Genomic DNA, 23,645 nt, shown 5'->3' on the forward strand with positions numbered 1-23,645 from the left:
GTTGGTTTACGATGTGGTGTTCATTTCTGCTGTACAGCAAAGTGATTCAGTTATACTGCACACATATTCTTCTTTCTTATCGATTTATTTTTTCGCCCGCACCGTGCAGCACGAGAGGTCTTAGTTCCCCGACCAGGGATCAAACCCACGCCCCCCTGCATTGGAAGCGTGGAATCTTAACCACTCACTGGACCACCAGGAAAGCCCCTATACCTTCTTTTTAAAAATATTCTTTTCCATTGCGGTTTATCATAAGATATTGGATATAGTTCTCTGTGCTATAGGGTAGGACCTTGTTTACCCAGTCTATACATAATAGTTTACAGCTGCTAATCCCCACCTCCCACTCCATCCCTCCCCCAACCCTCTCCCCCTTGGCAACGACAAGTCTGTTTTCCATGTCCGCGAGTCTGTTTCTGTTTCGTAGATAAGTTCATTGGTGTCATATTTTAGATTCCACATATAAGTAATATCATATGATATTTGTCTTTCTCTTTCTGACTTATTTCACTTAATATGATAATCTCTAGTTGCATCCAAAATGCTCAACCTTTTAAAAAAAGTTCCTGCTAAAACATTCCATCTATAAACTATCCAAACTTTCTCTGGTATATACAAAACATAGGAAAATTCAAAATAAAAGTCGTTCAAATACCTGCCAAAAAATATTATATTGGATGATGGTAAAGACTGAGTAGGGAGCTTATGAAGGTTTTCTTCAAATTGTGTTTTACCCAAACTCTCCACAGCAAATGGAAATGTTTTCTGTCCTCATCATCTAACGTAGTAGCCACCAGCCACATGTGCATGATTCCTGAGCACAAGTGTCCAGTAAGATGGAGGGACTGAAATTTTATTTTATTTATTTTAATTATTTTAAATTTAACTTTAAAATGCCCCATGGGGCTACCATGTTGGACAGCACAGCTCTGAAAGCTCATTTACCTCGATGGTACAAAGATACACCATTTAAAATTTCTTTTCTTACTGCACTAGAAATAAAGCGCTTCTGAGGGTTTCTCCAGATCTCAACCAGATACAAACACTTGTTTGCGTAATTGATCTCTTCGTCAAGAATTGGAGAAGGCCTGCAATTCGGGAGCCTGGATAGCTATGTTTAATAGCGAGTTTGCCCCTGAATTTTTGAATGTGGGGTGACACGGGGGTGATTCTGAGATGCTGCTGGGACCACAGAGAATGGACAATCTCCTTGGTTGAAGTCCCTGCTGATGATGTAGAGGGAACATCACTTTCGTCCAGCTGTAGGACCTTGGGAGGCTAACTTTGCAGGTTCCCAGGTGCCTTTTTATAGGGCTGGGAGGCAGTGTGGCGTCATGGCTGTGGACTCAGAAGCCTGCTTGACAAGGTTTAATTCTAGCTCAGCCACTTACTAGCTGTGTGACCTCAGGAAAGTAACTTAATCTCTCTGCCTCATTTTCCTTATCTACAAAACCACGGGGAGATGAAGAAGTAAATTCTCACCTCATGAGATTGGTGTAAAGAATAAGCACATTATTTGGGACTCATTAGAATACCTAGCACATAGTAAGCGCTCAATGAACCATCATTATTTTTCTTGCTTATAGACTAGATATAGCAGGACCAGGATCAGAATGAGGTAAGTGAGGCTGAGTCCTGCAAGTGCAGAGTCAGATCATGTTTTAACTTAAATTTGTATATTTTCCTAATCATGGATTTTTAGAAATTTCATTGAAGTATAACTTACATACAAGAAAATCTACTCTTACAAAGGAACATTTTGGTGACATTTTTTTCATGGATGTTTTTGGCATCCATTTTGATTTTTAAAAATATTACATTAATATATTATTTATCTGGAGGACTGAGTTTCTTGGCACCCTCTTAAGTTTTGTACTTGAGGCAACTTCAAGCATACCACACTCGCCCCAGCCTAGTCCTGGACCTAAGTTATAGGGTTAACCTCCAACTCTGGTATATCAAGGTTTCACACAAATAGAGGCCCTGGTGTACGTGTGAACTGAGCCTAATATCTTAAAGAGATTTGGGGGGTCATATTAATAGAAGTATAGGTTCAACATCAAGGGAGTAAAGAGCACTGAAAATTTTCATCCCGCTCATCCTTTAATGGAGGAAATGTATTCTTTGGGGAGCAAACATTTTGCAAGAAGACCCATGACCAAAAATCCACTAGGTGGGGCTTCGCTGGTGGCGCAGTGGTTAAGAATCTGCCTGCCAATGCAGAGGACACGAGTTCAATCCCTGGTCGGGGAAGATCCCGCATGCCGTGGAGCAACTAAGCCCGTGCGCCACAACTACTGAGCCTGCGCTCTAAAGCCCATGAGCCACAATTACTGAAGCCCGCGCGCCTAGAGCCTGTGCTCTGCAACAAGAGAAGCCACCGCAATGAGAAGCCCGGGCACCACCATGAAGAGTAGCCCCCGTACCTTCTCGCTGAAACTAGAGAAAGCCCGCGCGCAGCAACGAAGACCCAGCGCAGCCAAAAATCAAAACAATCAAAAAAAAAAATTCACCAGGCCACTGCTCTCCACCCAGTGGGTTCACCATAAACACTAGTCCTTATGATGATTTACCAGCTGTGTGACCTCAGACAAGTGACTTAACCACTCTGTGCCTTGATTCCCCATCTGTCAAATGGAACCAATAATATTCCCAACCAGAGAATGAAATGAGATGATGAAGGGAAGACACTGGACCAGAGCTGGGCACATAGTTAGCTCTGAATACTATTATTTGTGCTGTTTATCTAACAGTCACTACGTAGCACTTTCAGGCACCACCCTAAGTGCTTTACAAATATCCAACCTGTTTAATATCATGTTTGCTATTGTTCTGTTAGGAAACCAGGACTGGGGCGATCAGGTCAGCGAGCGGGGGGCGGGGGGGGGGACAGCAGCAGGCACAAGTTTCAGTCTCAAAGGCTCAAGGACCAACACACTGCACCCTTGAAAGCCAGGGGACCCACCTATGGGGTAGGTCTAGGGACAACCTACTTTGAAAAGAGTAGCGATGGTGGCTGGACTGATCAGGGGCAGCTCCCAACTCACTGTGCCCATGCCTGCTGGTCAGGAACATAGAGTCAGGGGTCACCAGGAGGGCTAGGTAGGACCACTCTAGGACCACGAGTCAGCTGCTTGCTGGGAGTCTTTCCAACATCACTGTGCCTCACCTCCCACCCCTATTAACGCTCATCTCTTCCTCCTCTCCCCTCCTACCCTGAACAGTTAGAGAGTACAAAGGGACCAGGGGCTTTTAGGCGGAGTGCCAAAGAGCCCGCCTATTTCAGGGGAACCTCTCAGGGGCTTCCTGACTTCCGTCTCTTTCTTCCGCCAAAGCAGACCCCCTTTAATCAAGCTTGGAGAGTTTTCTTGCAAGATTTTGGATAAAGAAAAGGTTTTACTGCCTATAAGAAAGTATAGATGCTGCTTTCCTAGAACCCACTTACCTCCACCCCCAGCTCCCTCCAACCCCCTATTCCTCTCTCCCCTCCAGGAGATAAGAGGTGGACACACACACACACACACACACACACACACACACGAATCCTTCACTCCACTGTGACTACCTGAGGGCCCGCGGCTCAGAGAACTCCTCATAACTGTGCATGGAGTCACTGTAGGATTCCCGGGAACCCAGGGGTGGTGGTCGGACAGAATATTGGTGGACCGAGGCATTGGGCTGGGACGTAGTGTAATAGGGTGGCGGGATGCTGTTGCTTGTCTCGCTGCGGTAGTCACTGTCACGATCATCTACTGCACTGTCAGGGTCATCATCTGGAAGAGAGAGGAGGGGAGGGAGAGAGAGAGCACGCAATGGAGGCCAACACAGTCTCTCAGATTTAGGGGGTCTTCACTGATGGCTAACCCAAGGAGAGGAATCTACCAGAATGAATGAAGGATCTTGGGTCATTTTAACAGAGGTATAGGCTTTCAAATAAGGGAGGTGACTACTGGGCATATACCCTGAGAAAACCATATAATTCAGAAAGAGACATGTACCACAGTCTTCATTGAAGCTCTATTTACAATAGCCAGGACATGGAAGCAACCTAAATGTCCATTGACAGATGAATGGATAAAGAAGATGTGGCACACATATACAATGGAATATTACTCTGCCATAAAAAGGAACGAAATTATTTGTAGTGAGGTGGATGGACCTAGAGTCTGTCATACAGAGTGAAGTAAGTCAGAAAGAGAAAAACAAATACCGTATGCTAACGCATATACATGGAATCTAAAAAAAAAAAAAGGTACTGATGAACCTAGTGACAGGGCAGGAATAAAGATGTAGACATAGAGAATGGACTTGAGGACATGGGGTGGGAGGAGGAAGCTGGGGTGAAGTGAGAGTGGCATGGACATATATACACTACCAAATGTAAAATAGATAGCTAGCGGGAAGCAGCCGCATAGGACAGGGAGATGAGCTCGGTGCTTTGTGACCACCTAGAGGGGTGGGATAGGGAGGGTGGGAGGGAGATGCAAGAGGGAGGGAATATGGGGATATATGTATGCATATGGCTGATTCAGTTTGTTGTACAACAGAAACTAACACAGTATTGTGAAGTAATTATACTCCAATAAAGATCTATTAAAAAAAAAAGAAGAAGAAGGGAAGTGAAAACCCTGCTTTGCTGTATGTGGGTCAAACTGGACCTAGAGTCCGGGGCCCATGGTAGGTGGTACAACGTGAGGAGGACAGGGACAAATTGGAAGGTGTCTTTTGGCTCAAATGTGAAAATGGACTTTGACTAAAGTCCAGGGTCTCTGAAAACAATATTGGTTTTTCCATCAGGCTTCCCATAACAGGAGTCACACAGATACTCATGGGGAAGTTGGAGGATCAAGAGGACAAGGTAGAATATAAATGCCCTTTAACCCTCAGAGATTCCTTAATATCCGAGGATGGGGACCCCAGCCCTGAACTCTCATGCGCAGGAACAAAGAAGGGGCTCTACCAAGGTGCTGTCTTCCTCAAAAAGATCAGATTCTTCGGTTGGCAAGACTACCACATGCCCAGAATCTATCGCTCTAATGGAACAGGGAGGGGTTGCCAAACTCCAAGTGTTTCATAAGAATTAAAGGATGTTTCAGTTCGATTTGCTTTCCTTAGTAAATGGGAAACAGATTTTCTTTCTTAGTAAAAAGAAAACAGTCTCAAAGGACGTTGTATTGTTGTGGGAACAGGAAAGACTGAATTTATTTAGAAAACAACAGTTGAGCTGAAGAGAAGTGAGCGCCCCTTAAATTAACCAGCCGATTAGGAGGCCCACGGCATGCTTGGCCATGGTATCAATTTACTGGTGATTTTAAACACCAAGGGGGTGGCTTGTACCTTTTATGCCTTTAAGTATTTTTGCTCTTTTCCCAATATTTTTGCTTTATTTTAAATTTCTAATTCTTTTCCCACTCATAGAGTCTATTTCTATATATTAAAAAAATAGGTCAAAAAATTTAATGTGGTAAACTGTTAAAAAATTAATTTCATACTTCATGTAGAGCTAGCTATTTGATTCATTCCCTATTTTACCTTCAGAAAAACCTCAAATTCATTTTTAGCCAGCAAAGCCGGCCTTACCAAAGTAGCTCTGGTTTCCTAGTTTCTCATTTGACTTGAGCCATTGTGACCTGCAAGCTTTTTATCCTGTCCCTGCCATATGGCCACCTTCTGATGCGCTGCGCGCTGACAGTGCTGGCATCAAGGGCAGAAGCAGTTGTGAATTTCCGCAACTTAGATCTGTGGGCGTCAGGGTGAAACCGTGAAGCCATAAAGGGCCTAAAGTGGGGGGATCTGAAACTGGGGACGATTTGTCAATGTCACCAAATTGCCCCTCTGACCAAGTTGTTTTCTACCCAATTACTGGGGTTTATAGCCTACCGTATCGCCCTTGACCGGACTGAGATGTTTCCAACCAAATCACATGAGGCTCTGTGCCTGTTCACCAAATTAATTTTCTCTGACAAATTATCTGTTTTTGAGGGGCAGATTGCTTTCTCTTGGATTCTTTCTGCTTTTACGCAGACTCTGCTTTTTACCAAATAGTTTTTGACCAAATCGCCTGCTTCTGGATAAGGCATTTTCAGCCACGTTTGTTTTGACAAAATGGCCTGCTTTGGGCCTAATTGTCTTTGCTCTTCTTCACCCAATTCTCAGCTTTTGCTAAACTGGTTTTAATCCAAAATGTCTTTTTTTTTTTTTTTTTTACTGTATTGTTTATTTGTGGCAAACTGTTTTGTTTTGTTTTGTTTTTTGCGGTACACGGGCCTCTCACTGCTGTGGCCTCTCCCGTTGCGGAGCAACAGGCTCCGGACGCGCAGGCTCAGCGGCCATGGCTCACGGGCCCAGCCGCTCCGCGGCATGTGGGATCTTCCCGGACCAGGGCGCGAACCCGCGTCCCCTGCATCGGCAGGCTGACTCCCAACAACTGCGCCACCAGGGAAGCCCGCAAACTGGTTTTGATCAAGCCTAGCTGTCTGCCAAATGATTATTTTGGCTAACTTTGCTTCCGATTGACTTGTTTTTGACAAATTCTTTTGGATCAAACTACAGTTGACCCTTGAACAATGCAAGGGTTAGGGACGCCAACCCTCCGTGCAGTCGAAAACCCATATGTGATTTTATAATTGGCCCTCCGTATCCACAATTCTGTATCCATGGGTTCAACCAACCAGGGATCATGTAGTCCCGTAGTAGTATTTATTGAAGAAATCCACATGTAAGTGGACCCGCACAGTTCAAACCCATGTTGTTCAAGGGTCAACTGTATTTGTAAACAGTTTTCCTGCTCCTGGAGGGAGGGTGGGGTGCAACTTGTCCATCAGGATATGGGGGTGGGGTGGAAGGCCCCCCAGTTGATGGAGTAGAGATTAGGAGATAGATTCACGCTTAGACTAAAGGACTGGATTTCTCTGAAAACGGCATGGGGAAAAGGGAGCTATTCCTTAAGGAGAAAAATGGTCATCCAATTTTGGGGGGAGGTAGCTTGTCTCTTTCCCCTGGGGGCAAATTGGAGGAAGAAGTGTGTGTGTGTTGGGGGGGCTTTGGGAGCTGAGGTCTCCAGAGTGATATCTGTCTGGGGGGTCTCTGCTCAGCTGCTCTGTCTGAGACCCTCTTCCCTCCCTGCCCACCAGCCTCTGAGTGACATTGGGGCTGGAGGAGGGCTCCAGGTAGAGGAGGAAGATGGGGAGATAAAAAGAGGAAGGAATCACAGGAGAGGAGATAAGGTTATACAAGGGGAGCAAGGGGGTGGGGGGCTCACAGTGCCCAGCTGGAGACAGGCAGGTTTCCTGTCTATATGCCCACTCCTCCCAGCTGAATCCTCCCACCCAGAGTCACGTTACCCACTCCCCACCAGACAGAGCAGGACCCTCAAACAGATGTTAGTGATCAGGGGGCAGGAGGGCACAAGAGGGGTCTTGCCAGTCCTCTGGCCCCAATGTGCCAGCCACAGGCTCCCCATTTCCCTGAGCAATGGGGCGGGGGCCTCAGGGTCGCCGAGGTGTCCACCTCCCCATGGCCTCCCAGAACATCAAGTTGAGTACTTACTCTGCTGCTCACCCCAGCCAAAATAATTCCAGTTGCCTACAAAGAGAAGGGGCAGAGATAATAAAAGGGAGAAGGCAGAGGGAGAGGCATGGGGAGGGGGGCTCCCCCATCCTCCCCATCTCCTTCCTCCAGCCCAGGACCCCATCCCCTTCTGCCCTGTGTATCTTCCCCGAGTATCACTTTAACCACTGACTTGTTATACCTTCACTCACCACCCTGGGAGGAAGGCAGGATACCACCATTTTTTGACAAGACCACAGGCTTAGCCAGGAAGTAACAAAGAGGGCATTTGGACCCAGGGTTTTCCAACTCTGAAGTTTGGGGTCAGCACTCCTCATTCCTTCCCTCCCCCATCCCCCAGATAATGAAAGAAACACTGAACTGGAAATCCTAACTTTGAAACACCCCCGTTGGGTGGGTTTTTATTTTTAATCATTCTTATCCTTTTATAGGTGAAGAGGGCTCAGAAAGGTAGAGTGAAAAGCCTAAAGTCACACAGCCTGAGCATCAGGACCAGGGAGAGAACTACATCTTCATCGCCTCATCCCCAGCATCTGGCATCTCAGAAAAACCACTTTGACCAGAATTCTGACTCCTCTGACACTTGGCTGCCTCCTTCGTGAAATGGGGGTGGTAAGACAGTCCCAAGAGAACTTGGAGGTAAACGCTGGGTGGTAGGTCTCCATTCTCAAATTGAACCCACCTCTTGCTTCAGGTCACCTGCCCAGGTGCTGTTTGTCATCTGCTCCTGCCCCCGCCGTGCCTGTCTCTGCCCCCACCACAATCCTTCAATGACCCCATTCACCAGAGAGGGGGTTTGTAATTTCTTCAGGGCAGTGATGACCCCTCCCCAGGCAGGGAAGATAAGGGACTTTCTCCATATCACACCCCAAGTTAGGAATGAGGTCTCCCAACTGCAGTCCCTCAGCCCCTCCCTCCACCAGGCTCCATCATCACATATCCTGGGCATATGGGGGTGGGGGGAGGTGGACGACGGATACAGGGGAGACTGTGAGAGGAGGGGAAAGGAGGATGCGGAAGCAGATGGAAAAGGAGAAAGAGGTTGAAGTGTGGGGTAGGGACCAAGTGTCATGGGTGGGGGTTTTGTCCTGAGACTGTATGATTTTCACTTCCTCCTCACTTCAGACGACTTGGAGGGCACTTTTAGGAGAAAGTCATCTAGACCCGTGGAGACCCGGTCTGGGGGCATCTCAGTGTCCACGGGAGGAGAGACACTCTTGAAAATTTCTGCCTTGATGGAGGGACAATATATGGAGAAACATGGTGATCTTCATCATAATGAATAGATGTAGCACACCGGAAAGAGAGGCAAACTTGTAGTCCCTCCGACCTGGCTTCAAACCCTGGCTCTGCCTCCTGCCAGGTGTGTGACCTTGGCAAGTCCCTTCTCCCCTTGGGCCTCGGCTTCTTTATCTAAATAAATGTGTGCCTATTATACATGTGTTGGCAGGACTGTCTGTCTGCACCATCTGAGTGTGGGCTGCTTGGGGGTCTGTGTTGGCCTCATGGAAGTTTGATGAATGAGTTATAAGTCCTCATCCGGGATCTAATGAACGGAATTGAAGAGTCTGCAAAGTGTTTTTCAAGCCTCCAGATGTTCTGGGTCCTTCCAAAAACCATCAGAATGCAGGGGCTGTCAGGTGCCCCTGTTTCAAAGAGAGGGGCTCTGAGGATCAGAGAGGGATCGGGACATGCCTGTGGCCACGTAGTAAGGCAGGACTCAAACCCAAGTCCCAGATCCCTTTTTCTTTCCACTACACTGTGAGGGGATACTGTATGTTCTTAGGACTCATATCTCTGGAGACGAGTGACCCATTCATTACACAGGACAGTCATGGGGTAGAGGATGGATGAGGGCTTCAGTTGAAGCCCGGGAAGGAATTGAGAAGTACTTACAACACTGGCTGCTGGGGACAGGAAGAGGCTTGTCTTGTTCATCCTGGAATGAATACTGAGGGGGAGGGAAGGAGAGAGGGTGTGTCTCAGGGGGATGCCAGAAGCCAGGGGATCAAGATGGTCCTCTGTTCTGTTCTATCCTGACTTCCCCCGCCTCCTAAATCCTCTCCCTCTGGAGGAGAAGTATACAGACGTCCACAGAGAAAGAAAGAGGGAGAGAGAGACATAAACACAGACCATGAGAAACAGATAAAGAAAAAGAGACACAGATGAGGGAAAGAAACAGAGGAAAGAGAGAGGAAATACTGACACAGGGAGCTGAAGAAAGGTGATGAGAACTCAGGTTGGACAAAAATTGCTAACATGTAAGTGTTGCCCCTTTGCCCTCCACCTCCCACTAAAGGGTGTTGTAGCCTTGCCTGCTATTTCTTCCCTGCCCTCACCTTCTGAAGATTGTCTTCAGGGCCACACTGGGTCTTTGAACTGTGAAAATATAGAGTGTAGAAGAAGGGGGATGGCATGGAAGAACAGAGGTACAGAGGCTAGGGCTGGGAGTGGGGGAGGAGAACTTTTAAGAAAGCCTGAAAGTGTGACTCAAGGAGTTGAGGGGTGAGGGGCAGAAAGGGGGTGTAAGAACTGTTACAGGGCCTCTATATCTCCTTGATGGTATTTGGTAAATACACAACTTGACTCGATTGAAATTGTCGTGTCATTGGTGGACCGTATGTTCCTTGATGCCATCATTGGTTCGAGACTGGACCACATGGGTCAGTGATTTAGTCAGGTTACAAAGAGTTAGAGACACAGACACAGGGAAAGACAAGTGGAAAGAGAAACAGAGACAGAGAATGGAGGACAGGGGGAGACACGGAGAGAGAGGGAGAGAGAGAGAGAGGAAGAAAAGAGCCCCCATGCCAACGCTCACCTCATCCTGGTCCCGCATGGCATTCAGCTGCTCCAGCTTCTTGGCCCAGTAGCGTGCCTCCTCCTCAGGGATGTCTGGAAGCAGAGACCTGGCCGTGAGCCTGGAAGCCCCTCTCTGCCCCTCAGCCTCCAGCCAGTGCATGCTGCAGGCCTATGGGGCTGGTCTCCAGTGGGTGGGGGAGAGGAAGGGAGGAGGGGGTGGCACCCCCGACAACACCCCCTCCATCACACACCCAGAACTGCCTTGGGAATGGGTGGCGGATGGGAGAGGAGCTGCATCCTAGCATTACCAGGACGGGGACATCATGGGTTCTTGGAAGGATGATGTGGGAGAACTGAGCTGCTTCCAGGAAAGGTAAAGAGGCCTCTCTGTGTCTCTGCCTTTGTTGATCTCTACATGTCTCTCTCTCTCCATTTCTCTGTCTCTGTCTTTCTGCCTTTGTCTGTGTCTTCTCCACATCCAGCTCACCTCTGCAGCTTAAGACCTCACCAAGGACCAGCTAAGACAGCTCAGACCTGAGCCCCGTCGGTTGAAAAGCACTTGCAGCTCACTGGTGGCCTGCAGGAGCTGGACTGTACTCCGCGTGCGGCAGGCGTACATCTCTGCTGACTTGCTGTAGCCCAGGAGACTCTCCTCTTGGGAGGGGGAACCTCATCCTCAGAATAAAGTGTTGTCTGGACCCAGCTAGACCTGACCATTCTCCTGGGGCGGGGTGAGGGTCCCACCCCTCCCAAGCCCCCGCCACACTCACCTAAGGGCAGTTCAAAGCGGGTGTCAAGGAGGATGCGGTGGAAGGTGGGGTCCTTAGTGCCGCAGATCTCACTGTCCGCCATGATGACCTGAGAGTCCAGGGTCAGCCACTCTCCGGGGCCCTCCTGGGGTGTGGGTTGGGTAACAGGGGTTAGGGTTCTGGGGGAGGTGTGGCGGGTAACGTATCTGCTGCACACTGACCAACAGGCTCCCTATTCTCAAATGAAATGTCTCCCTCACCCCATCTTACGCTTATCCCGAGAGCAAGGGCCATGTCCCCACTTTAGATGAGGAAACCAAGACTCAGAGAAGGAAGGTCTCAATCCAGGGCAACATGGTGGGTCCAGAGAACCCAGAAGCAAGGACCCAGAGAGAGAGACCTGTAGGGTCAGGTAGGGGCGGTCCCAGCCTTGCACAGCACTCCTCATCCCTAACGAGGGGTTATGGGGCCCCGACTTCAGATAAAAGGCATGATCCTCCCACCATTCAGGGAGGATACCCGCTGAGTGAATGAACCAGTCCCCCTTGGTTCAGGGAAATGAGCCCTTGAGCAGCTGGGGTCCACTCTGAACCTCAGTTTCTTCATCTCTGAAATGAGAATGATGCTCTGCAGAATATTGCTTCTGCAGCCCCAGGGAAAGGCTGGCAGTGATGGGGGAGTAGTCCAGGGTCCCTTGCATAGGTCATGGTTGTCCCAGGTGACTAGGCCTTCCTCACACTTGGAGGGTCACTGAGGAAATTTTGGGTCACCCACAAGCCTTCCTTTTGGACTCGCCTGGACTATTGCGCCTCTTTCCTCCATCTCCATTTATTCATTAAAAAATAAGCCCTACCTGGTGCCTGCTCTAAGCTTGGTCCACATTGGGCAATGCCTGAGAAGCCCACAGTCACAGGAGATAGAGCCTGACACAGACACCCGCAACACCATGAAGTCAGGGCCAGGCCAGAAGGAGGGAGGGGATGTGAGGAATCCAGGAGGAAATTAGGGAGGGCTTCCTGGAGGAGAGGGCATGGGAGCTGGGCTTAAGGGTGATGGAAAGGAGGACACTTGAAACCCAGGGAACAGCATATGTGAAAGTTCAGAAGCTATCGCTGGGCCCTGTGAGGAGTGTAGGTTGAGGTGTGGGGGAAATAAGACTGGCAAAGTGGGTTGGTGCCGTCTGGAAGGCCTCCCAAGGGTGATGGGCAGGGAGGGCAGGATTGGATCTTAGGTGCCAAGTGGAGAGGGTGAAATTTAAGGCCAGGAGATTAGAGAGGAGACCAAGGTTATTTTCTTTGGGACTGGCGTAAACTCCCTGATGCCCATCTGGGCACAAAGTGCTAGTTGCTTGCAATATCCCTTCTCCTTTCTTCCATAGGGATGCATTTCTAGCTGGACCCAGGGCTATGCAGCTTAAGACTGCATTTTCCAGACTCCCTTGCAGGTAGGTGGTGCCACATGACAGTTCTGGCCAATGAAAGCCAGCTTCCAGTTTGGGCCCTTAATTAAGAGTGCAAACCCCTTCCCTTGTTACATTTCCCTCCCCTGACTGGAATGCAGATGTAATGGTAATGCTTGAGCAGCCATCTTGGGCCATGAGGTGGAAGCCACATGAGGAGAAAGGCAGAGCGACAAGATGGAAGGAGTTTAAACCCTGTCGACTGGAGCTGCCACTGCAGCCCTGGATGTCTACATGAACATTGTCAGGGGATGGAGATAGATGTCCATCTTGTTTAGACCACTGGCCTCTGGGCCCCTCCCAGGCACTCTTATCCAACCCTCATCCCACCACTCACTTCGTTGGACTGGCGGATGGTCCGCAGAGGGATCCACACAGTGCCCACCATTGTGTCCCAGATGAGACCCTTGTTCCATACCTCCACCGTCAGCCCCAAATCCAGGCGGTTAATTTCGCTGTGGAGAGAGGTAATGAAGACTCAGAAAAGTCAGTTCACTCGCCTTTGGACACATGACCAACAAGAATTCAAACCCAGGCCTGGGTGAGTCCTAGTCAGGAAGGTAACACAGCAGTTCTTGTTTTACAGAGGGGAAACTGAGGCCAAAGGACTAAGTTACATGTTCAGGGTATCACAGCAGAACCAGGATTCCAAGCTGAGAAAGAAGGAATGGGGACAGGTGTCGCATGTCTCCTGTAACCCCAAATCACCTGGCCCTTCCTCTAGCCCTCAGACCCTGAGAATGCTGGTTAAGTGAGGAAGAGGCTCAAATGCCCTCCATGGCTCCCTATGACCCCAAGATAAGGGCATTTGTGTTGCCTCCATCCTTCCCAGTGTCATCTCTAACCAATCATATGAGGACACCCTTGAGCATATCAATGATTACACCTCTAAGCACTTTCCCTGCAGACTCCATCCTGGAAATATGCAGATTTGGTAGTAAACCTTGGTGAATGTCCAAGTCACTGAATCTACCAATTTACCAAAGGTTTATCTTAAGGAATGTTCTTGAATATATCTGTTGACCGTGACCTGGTCATTCAGTAACTGGCTTTAGGGGGAGTTGGGGACCACTCTGTCCTGCCCCCTTCACATTTTCCTAGAATTGTAGAGCCAGCTCCTTTCTTCCTTCCCCAAGTGCTCCTCTGCTCCAGAATCCCAGTTCTGGATTCCCTCATGGCCTCCACTAGTGACAGTCCCCAGCCAGGCTCTGCTCAGGGGTTGAGGGCTGCCTGGGTCCAAATCCCAGCTCTGCTATGTACAGGCTGTATGACACTGAGCAGGTGGCTTTGTCCCTCTGGTCCTCTGTTTCCTCATCTGTAAAATGAGGATTATGTTAGCACCCTCCCTCCCAGGGTTATAAGCAAAACTGATTTAATCAAAGCCTTAGAAGAAGGCATGGCACATGTTGGCCATCATCAGAGTAGGTGGGATGTAATAGGAGTCCCTGAGTAGCTCCAGGTTGAGGGGAGCGTCCAGGTCATGAATTCATTCAGCTATTAGACAAATATTTATCGAGCACCTATTGTGTGCCAGGCTCTGTGCTTGGCATGGAGATCACAGTGGGGACAGAGACCAATAGGGCCTTACTCACGTGGAGCTCAAAGTCCAGGGGAAGGGGCCAGAAAGGTGTCAAAAATCACACAAATAAATAGAATAACAATTGGTGACAAGGCCTGAAATTACTGTTCAATTGCAGCTTGAGGGTGGTGGTCAGGGAAGACTTCCCTGAGGAGGTGACACAGCTGAGACCCAAAGGACAGAGGGAGTCAGCTGGGTTGGGGAGAGAGGGGGAAAGAAGAACAAGAGCAAAGGTCCTGGAGCAGGAACAAGCTGGACATGTTGGAGGAACAGTGCAGAGGTGGGTGTATCTGGGGCAGGTGAGACAGGAGAGATGAAGCAAGATACTGGTGTGAGGTCCCAGGGGCCGGGCCTTGGGGGGCTGTAGGGACGGATATGGGTTTTGCTCTCAGGTTGATGAGCCACAAGCCCCAGACAAGTTTGGAGAGTGACCGGATGTGATTTGCAATTTTAAAAATATCCTCCTTGCTGCCTAGAGAACAGATTGCAGGAGGTGGATGGCAGCAGGAGGCCAGGGTGGAGGCTGGCGGGCAGAGAGGACTTGGCTGGTGGCCTCGGAGATAAAGGGAAGCGATTGGATTCGGGAAGTGCTTTGGAGGCAAAGCTGATGGCTGGACGCAAGGCTGAAGGCAGAGCGAAGGGAGTCCCAGACGACACCCGGGTGTCCGGCTGTGCCCTGCAGGACCAGCAAAGTGCCTGGCTGTGCCAGGGGGCGTGGCCATTCAGGTCCAGTCGCTGCAGACTCACAACATGAAATCCTGCTCCCAGCTGGGCTGGCTGCCCCGTACGGCAATGGTCGTGCTCTTGACATTCTGCACCTTCAGGGTCACATATGTATTGAATTTCTCTGTGGCGGTGAGAGAAGAGGTCAGTGCAAGGGCTCAGGGACTCCCCCATACCCCTTCCCAAGCTCTCAATAACACCCCTATGATTCCTCAGGGGCTGTGAGTTCTTGGGCCCACCCCCGGTCCAACACCCTGAGGTGCTTCTGTGCCTCCACTCCCAGACCAGTCCCCAGAGCCCCACCCCCAGCCCCTCAGAGCACTAGGGAGGGGCCTTGGTGCAGGGAGATGTGGAGTTTTGGGATAACTGATCCTGATGCTTAGAAATGACTTCGTCTAATGTCCTTGGACATAGGAAACTTCCTTTGCCTCTCTGAACCTCACTTTTCTCACCTGCAGCCTAATGTAAGTGTCCCCACCCTATCTCTTAGGATCCTGGGAAGCACCATTGGCTCAGGGTGAGCCCCACTCCCACTGGAGTCTTCAGGGGATGGCTGGGAAGACTGCTGGGACCCTAGAGCAAGTCTGACACGCTCTGTGATGCTCAGCAGACAAAGAGCCCAAGTTCCCCGTCCCTGGCTCAGACACCCTCTCCCGTCTCTCCAAGAGACCGACAGACAGACAGATAACACAGGAGAGGACAGGAGTAGAGGCTACTTACCTTGGGCACCATCAAACTTGGCTTTTTTGACTGTGGAGAGAGACAGAGAGAGGGAAGGGAGACGGGGAGAGAGTTGGGGAGGAGAGAAAGAGACACAGAGAGACACATGAAAAGAGAGACATAATGAGAGAGGAGAGAGATACAGAAAGAAAGAGACAGAGAGAAGAGAGGCAAAAAGTAGAGAGCAAAAGAGGCCAATAAAGAGACCGAACAGATTTAAAAAACAAAACAAAACAAAATAACAACCACAAAAAAAACCAAGATAAAGACAGAGGCAAAATCAGAGACAGAGGCAAAGACAATTAGAGGAAGAGAAATAGGGAGAGGAGGGAGGCAGGGATGAGAGGGAGAGAGAGAGAAGCCATCAGACAGATAAGCATAGGCAGACCTGGGGTGGAAGGATGTTTGGACCTTGGGAGCAGTCCATGTCCCACCCTCCTCCCCATCAAGCTCCCCTATAGCTCCCTCCCTCCAGTTGTGACTTGACCAAAATTGAACAAGATTCAAAAGAAGAAGCTGGGCAGGTGGCAGGAGAGGCTTCTTACAGGAAGTCCTCCAGGATTGCTTCAGAAGGAGGAGGGGAGTTGGGAAGGAGGAGGTAGGGGAGAAAGGAGAAAACAACAGCCAATGATTCCCATCCCCTTGTTAGACCAGTGAGACTTCTCCACGAATTGTCCAGCTCAGCCTGTCCTCCTGAATGCTTCCAGGGTTTAGAGTCTCATATTCAAAGGGGACTGGGCAAGGTGGGAAAAAACAACCCAGAGAGCTGACTCCATAGTGCACATAGAGATATCCCAGTCCTGGCCAGTAGGTTGCTAGAGCTTGTCCAGCCCAACCTGCCCGTGAAAGGTGCAACCCAAATATACCTCAGGGTTCCACGTGGTCCAGTCTCTTCGTATTTCACATAACCCCCCAACCCCAAGTGATTCAAAGCAATTCCACTCTTTACTAGATTTTCTCACAGGACATTAAACTTTCCCTTTCATTACCTCTCAAACTCTGCATCTGCCCCCAATGCATTTCTCTACCATTACTCTCTACTCCCACCTGAAACCTGCTCCCAAACTGAGACCTCTCGATTTCTATATTTCTTCTCCCTTTAACATTTTCAAATGAATATTTTTGTTTGAGTAGGCAATACACCCACATTTTACAAAATCCAGAGCAACGGAAAGATCATACAATGAAGATAAGGCTTTTTTTACTCCAGCTCTCACTCTCCCTCCTGGATGCAATCAACAGTACCAATTCCTTGTGGTACTAGAGATGCATCGGCAATCATGTGCACATGTGCATTATTTTATTTCCTACACAAATGGTAGCATTCTACACCCTCTGCAGAACCTTTCTTTTTCTCAGTATGTCTTAAAGAGGGTGTGCAAGTAAGTTGAAGGATAAATTCCTAGAATCAGAATTGTGTTTCTATTCTTTCTTCTTTTTTTTTGAGAGTCCAGTTCAGCCTTTTTCTGGGCAAGTGCCACAGCCTCCTATCTGGGATCCAGCCTCCCATATGGGGTTCATTTCTCTGTCCTCACCACTTGAATTTCTTCCTCAAAAAAGCACCTGAATGGAGCCAGTGAAGAGAGAATTCTCATCAAGGGTGGGGGAAGTAGAGTGCTTCTAAACACTTGTCAGTAAATACTATTTTTTCCTGTTGCAGACAGACTGTGGGGAGGATGAGGTTGGGGGTGGGGATTGATGCCCAGAAGCACTGAGTGAGCTCCCCAGAGTTGCAGAGCAGAAGAGAGAGTGAGTGCCTTCCTATGCCAACACCACCACCACCCCAAGACCCAGATTTTAAATGCAAATGGGTTGGGCACTATGCCCGCCATACCTGGGTTTGGGTTTGGGAGGTAGAATGCAGATAGAGCCCTTGACTGGTCATCGGGAAAGGTGAGCCCTTGTTCAGCATGGAGTCAGGTGGAGCTGGGTTCAGATTATGGTGCTGTGTGACCCTGGGCAAGTGAACCCCCCTCTCTGGGCTTCCATCTCTGTCTCTCTCTCTTTCCCCCACATCCAAAATCAGTCATCGAGTCCTGTCTTCCCCACCTTCCCGCTCAAGGCACGTGACTGCACGTGCAAAAGTCCCTCTCTTGCGGGAGAGGGTCCCTACCCCTGTCCCACATGCCCCCTCTCATAGTCTCAGCCCCACCCAGGCCACAGAGAGCTCAGCCACCCAGCCCCTCATCTCTGGGACTGAGTGAGGCTCATGGGCACTTAGGACTGTGTCCAGCAGTAGCTCCAGGCCTCCCTCCTGGGGGACCCCCAGCTTGCAAACCTGATGACTCTGTGAAGGGGGAGGAGGGTGCAGGGGGAGGGCGGGGAGGGAGAATGATGGGAGAGACAGAGAGGCTCAGAAAGGCACATACATGGAGGGACCAACATGAGGAGAGAAAGGAAAAGGAGGGAGGAAGAAGTGAGGGGAGATAAGACATGATAGTCAGAGACACAGAGAGACACACAGATTTTCACTAGGGAGGGCAGGCAGGGAAGATGTTGCAGAGAGGAGAGGCAGGATTGGGAGAGAAAAGCTGGGGGTGGGAACCAGAGGGGAGGTAGGTGCCAGGCCCTGGGAGATCTGAGGGACTCACTGGGGTATGACCGAACCTGGGCCCCACTCTGCAACTCCCTTTCTGTGTCCCTTTTTTACAGACCAGGGGCAGAGCTCAGAGGGGAAGCCAGTTGTCCAAGGTCTGTCGTCCATCCTCTCCTCTAGGGAGGAGGTCTCTCGCTGTGTCCTTCCTTCTGATTCTGTTTCTCTCCACCCCTGTCATCCCCTTGTCATGTCTTTCTGTCTCTCTTCTTCCCTTCCTCCCTCTGCCTCTGTCTTTCTTGTTCCCAGTCCCTTATCTCTCCCCCTTTCCTCCTCCCTAAGTCTCTCTGGGCCAGAGGGTAATGGGCTCAGTTGGGGTCCACAAGCAGTGGAAGATTGCCGGAGAGCTCTAGCTCTAAGAGTGAGCCCCCGGGCCCCTTCAGAGAGTTCAGGGTGAGGACATCAATATATGTTCATCACTGGGGACTCAGAGCGGGGAGGGGCAGACTCAGGGTGGGAGACGGGGCTCAGAGAAGAATGGGGAGTCAGGGAAGGAGCCTCAGAGTAGGAAGCTCATGGCGGGGAATAGGGTGAGCGATAAGGAGGAGGGTGGTAGGGGACTAAGGGAAGGGGCCTCGGAGAGCTTGGAGGAGGCTCATGACGGGGGAGGGGACTCAGGAAGGGTGGGTGGCCTCAGGGAAGGGGCTCAGGGGATAAGAGGGCTTGGAGGTAGGGGCTCGGGGTGGGGGGCGGATGGGGCTCAGAGAAAGAGCCGAGTCTCTCTCTGCCTCTCTCTTCCCCGTCAGCAAGAGGAACCCGAGTCATTGTCGCCTTCACCGCCGTCATCGTCATCACATCTCCGCCCCGCTGCCTTCCTCTTGCCTGCGGTATCGGGGTCACCAGGGCGGAAGCGCCGCCCCTCCTTCGCGAGCTCCTGGTCACAAGCACGAAGCTATTTATAACGTGGGCGCGGAGGGCGTGAGCGACGCGACCGCGGGGAGTGCTGAGTGGGGGAGGTGCCCACTGACGGGCGGGCAGGAGATACCGCGTCACGCCAGGTCAGCAGACTGCGCGGCCTCCCCGGTCCCCGCCCACCCCCCGCCCCCATCAGCGCTGGCTGATTAATGTGGTCGTACAGGCAGTTGTGGCCCAGGGCAGAATGGGTGGAAGTGAGAGCAGGGGCTCATTGGCGCTGCCAGGCTCTGGGCTTCAGTTTCTGCATCTGGGAAATGGGGCAAGGCAAGCCTAGTTGGTCTCACTTTCTTCTCCCCTTTCTCTTCCCTTCTTCTTCCTTCCTCTTCCTCCCTCTCCCCTTTCTTCTTCATTATTATTAACATCAGCATTATTATACTGTTATTACTACTATGATTATCATTACCGTTACTGGTATCATTACTATTTTTATTATTTGGTTGAGTTCGAAATGTGCTCCTGGCCTGGACGACCCTGGATACTAACTGAGGTAGACTCCAGTCCTTGGGGCATCTGGTCCATAACCTGCCAGTCCTGGGAGTGGGAGTGGGGGAATAGAGAACTCCAGCCATCAGGGGAAGCGGCTGAAAGCCCACCCACAGGACATGCTTATCAGGTGTCAGAAGACACTACAAGTGGTGGAAGGAAAGAATAGAGAATTCAGAAATAGATTCTAGGATGTTTGGTATTTAATATGTGATGTCGATAGCAGACAAGGGCTTTGGGGTAAGGATATTGGTCTCTCTGGCTTTGCATCTGGGAGAGAATAAATGAGGACTCTCATCCTCCATGGACAGAAATAAGCCAGGGCCAGACTGAAGCCTTAGATGTAAAAAACACACCAAGAAACTTGACAGATATTCTGTCTGTGTTGTTTACCAGGTACCACTTAGAACTAGGCCTGGCACATAGTAGTTGCCCATTAAATAGTGTTCACTGAAGGAATGACGTCATTGCCCCCTCCAGCAGCCCTACGCGAAGACGGGGTCCCGCGGAGTGGGCGCTGTCCACTGTGCTGAACTCAGCGTGTCCTCCCTGAACTGTCCACGGTGCTGAACTTTTCATCCCTGCCCACGTACCTCCAAAGAGTTGGCACCTCTTTTGCGCCCTATGTATTACTGAGCCCTCCTCAGGCCTGAGAACGCAGTGAGCTCTCAGGAAATGTCCTACACTCACGCACCTCTTTCCAGAAAGCTTTTAGTCCCCACTAATAAAAACACCATCACAGATTTCTCCTGTCTTTGGCTCACACTTATTGACCCTTTCCACAAGCCAGGCATCATGCCAAGTTCTCTGCGTGCCTCATATGACTGGAGAGTTCCAGAAAACCTAGGCAGTGGGCACTATTAGTGTGCCCATTTTACAGATGGACAGACTGAGGAAGGAAGAAGATATGGGACTTTTCCGGACGTGGTGGATTTAGGGATTCAAACCCAGACCTCCTGGACTCAGGATGTCCTGGTTCACACCTCACAGAGAAAGCTCATTGTGTGTGGGAGGCAAGTGAGGTGCAAGATATGGAGGCTAAGATTGCAGCCCTGAAGGTGAATCAGAGCCAACACCGGAGGCATCCTATGAGGTTGCTGAGAGCAAAGATCAGATGCAGACCCCCCTGGCTGTGTGGTATCAGAAACAGTAAGAGACAGAGGGATTTGTGAAGTCTTCCTGGGAGAGGGGCAGGGGAAAAGCCATGATGAATGGGAGATCGTGATATGTCTGTTTGCTGAGTGGATGAAGAAAAAAGGGGATCTCAGGACAGATTCTCACCCCGTGGTAGGGTCTCCAGGTTCTGGGGGCTGAGGGGAGGTTCGACTTTCACTTTTCACTCCCAGTAGGCTGTGGAGTCAGGCAGCTACACCTCTGGCTCTGTGGCACCAGGCGAGTTGTTGAACCTCCCAGAGCCTCGGTTTTCCTCATCTCTAAAACGAGTTGCTCTGAGGATTAAAGAGGGCAATGGACATAATAGTCCTCAACAGTGTGCCTATAGAATGCTGGATAGATGGGGCTTGTTGTAGATATTATTATTAGTTGTGCAGTAAACTCACTCTCAAACGCATTTGCTAATTTATATGCAATATTCAGTCATCAAATATTTATGGAACATTTTAAACATTGAGTGGCCTGGCAAAATGTCATGATGCACGTAGGAAAGTCTAGAACCAAATCCCTGCCACCACACTTTTGGGCTTGCTGTGCCCTCCACCTAGAGCATGGTCTCCCTTCTGCTCAGTTCCCCTTCAACTTCTGAGACTCAGGCAAATGGTGATGATGGGAACAGGGTAGGCTTCCCAGAGGAAAAGAGCCATAGAAACGCTCCTCTCCATCTCCCGCAGCCTTTCCCCATCTCTCCCACTCTGACCCCACCAGCATGATGCCAGGAGTAAGGCTTGGTCCCCAGAGCCAGGAACAGTGCCTGACATATAGTGGGTGCTCAATGCTTGCTGAGTAAATATATGAATGAATTCACAAAGGAACAAGGTGGTACTTGCTGTTAGCAGCCTCAGAACTTTGCCAAGACTTAGCAAGTGGATTAAGGTGGGGGGGGGGCAATGGGGCTCCACATAGATAAAGAGATGAGAGGGGGCAGAGGCAAGGTCTGTACAGGGTGGTCTCCCATGTGTTAGTGCAGGACATGCACACAAGAACTTACATTTGTGTGTTCTTGAATGTGTATTTGCTCGTGTTACCAGTGCAGGCAAGTGAGTGTATATGGGTGTATGTGTGCATGTGTAGAGGGACATGTACTCATGTGCACCATCTGAGTGCAGGTGAGGGTCTGCACGTATGTGCTGGGGAGTGGGGTGTGACTGTATGTGGGACATGCTGTTTGTGTGAGTTTAGGTACGTGCAGGTTTTTGAGTGATATGTTAGGTAGAGACACATGTTGGGGTGTGTGATATGCAGTTGTATAGCCTGTGTATTTTTGTTTACTTGCATACATGTACACACTCATGTGTGCAACATTACTCACCTATTCAAAGTGATTGCTTTGAGTGTCCAGGCAAGTGTCATCATGTGTGTACATATATGGCCTTGGCATTTGATCGTGTGTATACATGTGTTTCTTGGGATTCAGGGCCCTAACAGGTATATATATATATATATATATATATATATATATATATACATATACATACACACACACACATGCCTGAGGGGTAAGGCATGGGTAGATCTTTAGGCGACATGGCTATTGTGAACATTAATCACACATATCCGTGTGTGTGCATGTGTGCAGACACACATGCCTGTAATGTGGGGACAATGTCTATGGCGCAGGGTGACTGTGTCCAGTATATATGTATGTGTGTGTGTTCACATGGGCATGTGAACCTGTACATGTGTCCGTGAATGTGCAGTCAGAGGCAAGTGGTCTTCATAGAGACTTGGTGAATTCTGAGCATTTCTGTCCACACAAAGCAAGTCTGGGTTTGAACGTACCAGTCCAAGTGTATGCAGATGTGGGCAATCATGGGTGCGTCCCTGGCTCGGGAGCAGGTATTTCCTCAACTCTAAGGATAAACTCAGATCCAAGAAAAGCCCTCTCAGCCTAGTTGCCTTGCTCCCTCTTCTTTCCCCCTCAGCCCTCAAGGCCTCCCACTCTGGGCATCTCCCCCACACTTCTCAGCATTTCCCTCTCCCCACTTCTCCCCATCTCCCTGCACCCAGCCTCTCCCAGCATCCACTGCTCCCTTTACACCTCAGGGCTCTACCTCCCACCTCATCCCAAGTCTTGCTCTTCCCAGCGACACCCCTCTACTCAGCTGGTGACTCCTTCTCTAGAAGTTCCACAAAATCATCCCACACTCTTCTTCCCCTAGGCCTCCGATTTAGGAAGCCTCACCCCACTTACTGCCTCCGCTTCACACCACCCCTGCAGCCAAGACTCCAGTGTGCATCAGAGTTAAGGGTGAGATTCTAGAAAAGCCCAGCTCCGAAGACGGGGGTGAGGAGCAGAGGAGAGCAAGCTTGGAGGAGTCAGCCAGCAGCCCACATGCCCCCTCCTCCAGTGCTATCCCCTCCCAAGTGTTAGGCAGCTCAGAGAATGGGGAGGGGCCAGGAGGGGGGTTGGACGTTCACTTCCCCCTACCCTTGGGCCTAGTCTGTGAGGGCTTCATGGGGGTCCACTCCACCTCCTGACTCCCCTAATTCCCTAGGCTAGGGGCTGAATGAGTTGACTTTTGATCTTACTGGCCATTCTCCCACCATCAGCCCCGACCGTTGGGAACGAGCTCAAGGAAAGGAGGCCCCTGTCCCTTTAAGAACACGCGCGTCCACGCCGGCCCAGCCCCGCGCGAGCAGCACACGGGAAGCCACCGCGGCGGGGAGCGGGCGGGCGGGGCTGGGTTTGTGAATGGAGAGGCACAGGAGGAGGGGGGAGGGGGAGGGGCAGTGGGGGAGGTTCCCGGCTCCTGGGCCTGCCCACCCGGATCCAGGAGGAGGCTGGGGTTCATATCTCTCTCTCTCTCTCTCCCAATTTTTCTCTCTCTTTCACACACACACACACACACACACACACACACACACACACACACACAC

At 50.1% G+C, this 23,645-nt stretch overlaps 1 protein-coding gene across 1 annotated transcript in view; it reads right to left on the reverse strand.

Annotated features, from left to right (window-relative positions):
* Positions 1–23,645, reverse strand: part of UNC13A (unc-13 homolog A) — a 63,036-nt gene that overhangs the window by 38,103 nt on the left and 1,288 nt on the right. The window contains exons 2-9 of the mRNA XM_027086040.1: positions 15,602–15,631; positions 14,906–15,005; positions 12,917–13,034; positions 11,142–11,265; positions 10,391–10,464; positions 9,466–9,520; positions 7,549–7,584; positions 3,566–3,773 (exon numbers count right to left, since the gene is read on the reverse strand). Of these exons, the coding sequence (XP_026941841.1) occupies positions 3,566–3,773; positions 7,549–7,584; positions 9,466–9,520; positions 10,391–10,464; positions 11,142–11,265; positions 12,917–13,034; positions 14,906–15,005; positions 15,602–15,631 (745 nt within the window). The remainder of the gene's footprint in view (positions 1–3,565; positions 3,774–7,548; positions 7,585–9,465; positions 9,521–10,390; positions 10,465–11,141; positions 11,266–12,916; positions 13,035–14,905; positions 15,006–15,601; positions 15,632–23,645) is intronic.

Source organism: Aethalodelphis obliquidens, unplaced genomic scaffold (genome assembly GCF_003676395.1).
Source record: "Aethalodelphis obliquidens isolate GAN/ISIS:26980383/991018 unplaced genomic scaffold, ASM367639v1 scaffold53, whole genome shotgun sequence".
Taxonomy (NCBI): Eukaryota; Metazoa; Chordata; class Mammalia; order Artiodactyla; family Delphinidae; genus Aethalodelphis; species Aethalodelphis obliquidens.